Source organism: Hippichthys cyanospilos, chromosome 3 (assembly GCF_059441005.1).
Source record: "Hippichthys cyanospilos isolate Australia breed blue-spotted pipefish chromosome 3, RoL_Hcya_1.0, whole genome shotgun sequence".
Taxonomy (NCBI): domain Eukaryota; kingdom Metazoa; phylum Chordata; class Actinopteri; order Syngnathiformes; family Syngnathidae; genus Hippichthys; species Hippichthys cyanospilos.
In genome coordinates, this window is record NC_142371.1 from 20,040,472 (window position 1) to 20,044,449 (window position 3,978).

Consider the following 3,978-nt stretch of genomic DNA (forward strand, 5'->3'; position numbering starts at 1 on the left):
ATATTAGCCAGGGTGTGCCGACACCTTGAGTTAAGGGGATGCATCTCAAATAGTAGGGCGATTCCCCCCCCCACATGGGAGGGCGCGAGGTGATGCCAGGCGGGGTGCGGATGACCTTAGGGCACAGGTGTCAAACTCAAGGCCCGGGGACCATATCATTTTTTTTGGCCCGCGAAATGCTGATTTCACTTCGTTTCTGGCTAAAATAGCAAATTTGCAAGTTGTCTTTAATCTTTAAAAATCTGTGGAGAAAATTCAAGCATTTTTTAATTCACAATCAGTTTTTGCCAGCCTCTGATTTCAAAACTTGGTGCGTGTTTTACGAAAGCATTTAAAAAAGATTTAACTTCACAGTCATACCGGCTCTCTAACAGAAACTAGAACTACAATGTGGCCCATAGTAAAAATGAGTTTGACACCCCTGCCTTAGGGGAAAGGCTTTCTTTTTTGTCAAGGTGTCATTTTAATAAAATAGGAATTTTCTTTTTGTTTATTTTCACACACTTAAAGGAATAGGTTATTTTTTTCAGTTTTAGACTAAGCTGTACCTCATACAAACACACAAAAAATAATGATGTACCGTGACCTCCCCCCAAGTAGTTTCAGCTTGTACAGAAAGAAAGAGTTGAAAAATTCCCCCAGTGGAGGTTAGGTAACACCTACCAGGAAAGAGGCCAGGCGGGCCTCTCGGGGTGGGGATGAGGCAACCCCAAACCCTCCACCCCCACTCCCACCCCAAGCCGGCGTATATATTCCAGACCCCGTGCACTCTCATCCACAAGTTGAAGCGAGGAAGCGAGAGGAACAACATCGTCACCGGATAGTCGTCAGCGGCGCCCCGAGAGAGACGACCGCTCCACTTGAGGATTTTCAGCGACTTTTTCTTTTTCAGCAAGACCGCCCAAGCGCCAAATCCAAAATGAAGGCATTTAGCATTGCAGCTGCAGTGACACTCGTGCTCGCCTTTATTTGCATCCTGGAGAGCTCTGCGCTGCCCTCCAACGTGGTGAGAAGATCACATTTCTTCTTTTTGTTTCTACTATTATTTCACATTACGGTGATTTTTTTTAAAAAAACTTGAGAAATAGCTACATGGCTTCCTACTCGCAAAGTGTATTTCAAATAAATGTCCGAAAGTGGAACACAAAACTGCAAGTAGAAGCTGTACTAAAAATATTGTAAGTGATTTGTAGGTATGTACCTTTAAGAGGCGGGGCCTTGTCACTTCGTATTTTAAAAGCGCAGGATGGTTAATTGACTGTAGAAATAGATCAATTTTTTTTTCAAGGCTGATACTGATTATTAGAAGTGGTGAAGGCACATAGCTGATCTTTGCAACTTCGTTTTCAGTAGGTAAAATATATAAAATATAAAATATATAAAGGTAAAATATTGGTGTCAAATGAAAAATATTCATATGAATAGGAACTCCCAACTCTTTAATTATATTTATTGCAAGTGTGGATTTTTTTTTTTTTTTTTAAAGTAAATTTCAGACATCATACATCTTTGATATAATTTTCTAACAATTTTAGGGAGCCCCATCAAATGATCATCTTCGAACAAAAACAAAAGTTGCAAATCAGAATCTCCTCTGAGCTATTTATTTCTATTTTTAATTAAATAGTAAGTTGAAGCTAATACAGTTTGAAAGTCATCTATTATCAGCCATCGTGTTTAAGAAACGGAAGATATTTGTCCAAATATAAGCCGTTTATCAACCGGGACAGTTATTGTTATCATACATATTTTTCACTTTTTATAATAAAAATTTTCAGGCGGTTAATATTTTGCAAATCTAAACTGTTTTTCAACAATCTAATAACTGTCATATTTTGACCTTTCCATTTTACCTAATATCAGCCTATCCATCACTACTTCACTTGCAGAGCTTTGGTTCCGTTGACCTTTTTATTAGAAAAAAAAATGAATCGGAAGTTTTTGTTTGCTGTATTATTAATGTAATCAGTAATCAGTAATTAATTAATGTAAATTGACTTTTGTGCTATCCTTCAATTGTTCTACATCTTATGTATCAAGATAAGTATTGAATGTTATTGGTTGGAAAGACCCTAATATATATATATATATATATATATATATATATATATGTATATGTAGAGTATATAGAGTATATATAGAGTTTGTGGGTAATGGGACGTCTTTTTGCGCACGCAGGTGCAGAAAACGGAGGAGGCGAGAGGAGCGGACACCCCGGTTGCGGGCCAACCGGACGTGGACGGCGGGGAGCCGTGGACGCCGTATCACGCGCGACTCAAGCGGCAGAGCAACCTGTCGCTTTGCCGCTGGTGCTGCAAATGCTGCCGGTCGTACAAGGGCTGCGGTTTCTGCTGCAATCACTGAGAAAAGAAGACAAAAATGCAAAGAAAAGATAATTCTTACTCGCTGAGCCGGTTTCTAATTTTTAGGATCTATAAAGATGTCGTGAAATGTATTTATTTTCATTTGTCTCAACATGTTTGTAATTTTTTTTTCAAGACACAAACAGTATTCTGATAGGCTGCCATGTTCAAATTTGGTGATGAATAAATAGATATTTAAATTCATTTGCATTTGCGTGTGTTTTTTCGTGGTGTAATTTTTTGGATTTATATGCATTATTTTCGTTGTTGATTTTAATGAGTTACACTCTCACTTTTTGACCTTTTAGGACCTTTTTTGGAAATCAAGTTTTCCAAGGACCCACTTTGCAGAAACAAACAAAAAAAATAGTTTCAGTCAAATATAAGTAGCCTTTTTATTCACTAAACCTCAATATAGTATTTTCGGTACTTCATACTGATGTTTAATAAAATAAATATCGCAAATTGCATGTTTCCTAATCACAAATTGGGTCTGCCAAATATTTAGTGACTAAATGATCAAAATAATCATGGATAATGACATGGATTACGTGTTTGACAGATTTCAATATTAAAAAAAAAAGATATACAATAACTTTTTAAGGCAAAAGAATTTCAAAGTGGCCCTTGCATCCTTCCATTTTTCTATACGTGACCCTCACATGCAAAAGTTTGGACACCCCTGCATCATAACGTCATTTGGAAATAGGTTACTTCATCTTTCAATTAATTTGCTCTTGATTTGAAAAGAAACCTGTGCTGTTTGTGTCATACCATTAAATTCAATGTGCTGATACGTACAGAAATGTACTCATGCGCTGATTCGCTGATTCGGGTCTTGTCCAGGTGTTCCTCGTTGATTCTAATTCACTCATAAACAATTCAATAACGCTTCCACATATTTTGCGCTATTATAAAACATGATTTAATATGTCTTTTTCGACCGTATTTACCTAAGTCAGCACATTCACAGCCGTTATTTATGAACGAGACAAAAATATCTCTGTTATTTTTGTTTGAGGCTTATACCATGGATGACATCATCTATTATCCGGCGCCGGCATCCATTTTATAACCCCATCATAGAAACGATAAATATCCCGCTTGCAGCTATACTTTTTCTTTCTTTTTTTTTACCCCAACTCATTTTTACTTAAGCATATTTTACATCGTAATGGAGTGTCCAAACTCACAATTTGTCATAATTATGAATGCGCGCGGAGCGGAGGAATGCGCGGTTGGCGAAGGAGGGAATGTCGGGAGGTGTTCCCCATTGATTGGAGGAAAAGGAACATTTGCATTTAGATGGTCCCTTTGCTTCCGTGCGTGTGTGTGTGTGTGTGTGTGTGTGTGTGTCTGTCAATACCGCAGTGGTCTTCCTTAAACATAATGGATCTGTGTGTGTGGTTGTGTGTCTGTGTCTGGTCATGAAGCCAAACAAAGCGTCACCAAAAACGCCATCGTTTTTCTACCCGGTGACAAACGACATCACCCTTCGTCGGATTTAATTAAACGGAGGCGAATGTAACAAGCGCTGCATCGCAGTTTAATAGCACGCCATTGGACGCGCTTTACCACTAGCGTTCTTCGCCGGAGTTTTAAGACGATCAATAAA

At 38.2% G+C, this 3,978-nt stretch overlaps 1 protein-coding gene across 1 annotated transcript; it reads left to right on the forward strand.

Annotated features, from left to right (window-relative positions):
• The first annotated feature begins 759 nt into the window (after positions 1–759).
• On the forward strand, positions 760–2,567 carry hamp (hepcidin antimicrobial peptide). Its single transcript, XM_088411238.1, has 2 exons — positions 760–1,006; positions 2,179–2,567. The coding sequence occupies exons 1-2, from the start codon at positions 920–922 to the stop codon at positions 2,362–2,364; spliced, it is 273 nt and encodes a 90-aa protein (XP_088267364.1). The 5' UTR covers positions 760–919; the 3' UTR covers positions 2,365–2,567.
• The last annotated feature ends 1,411 nt before the right edge of the window (positions 2,568–3,978 follow it).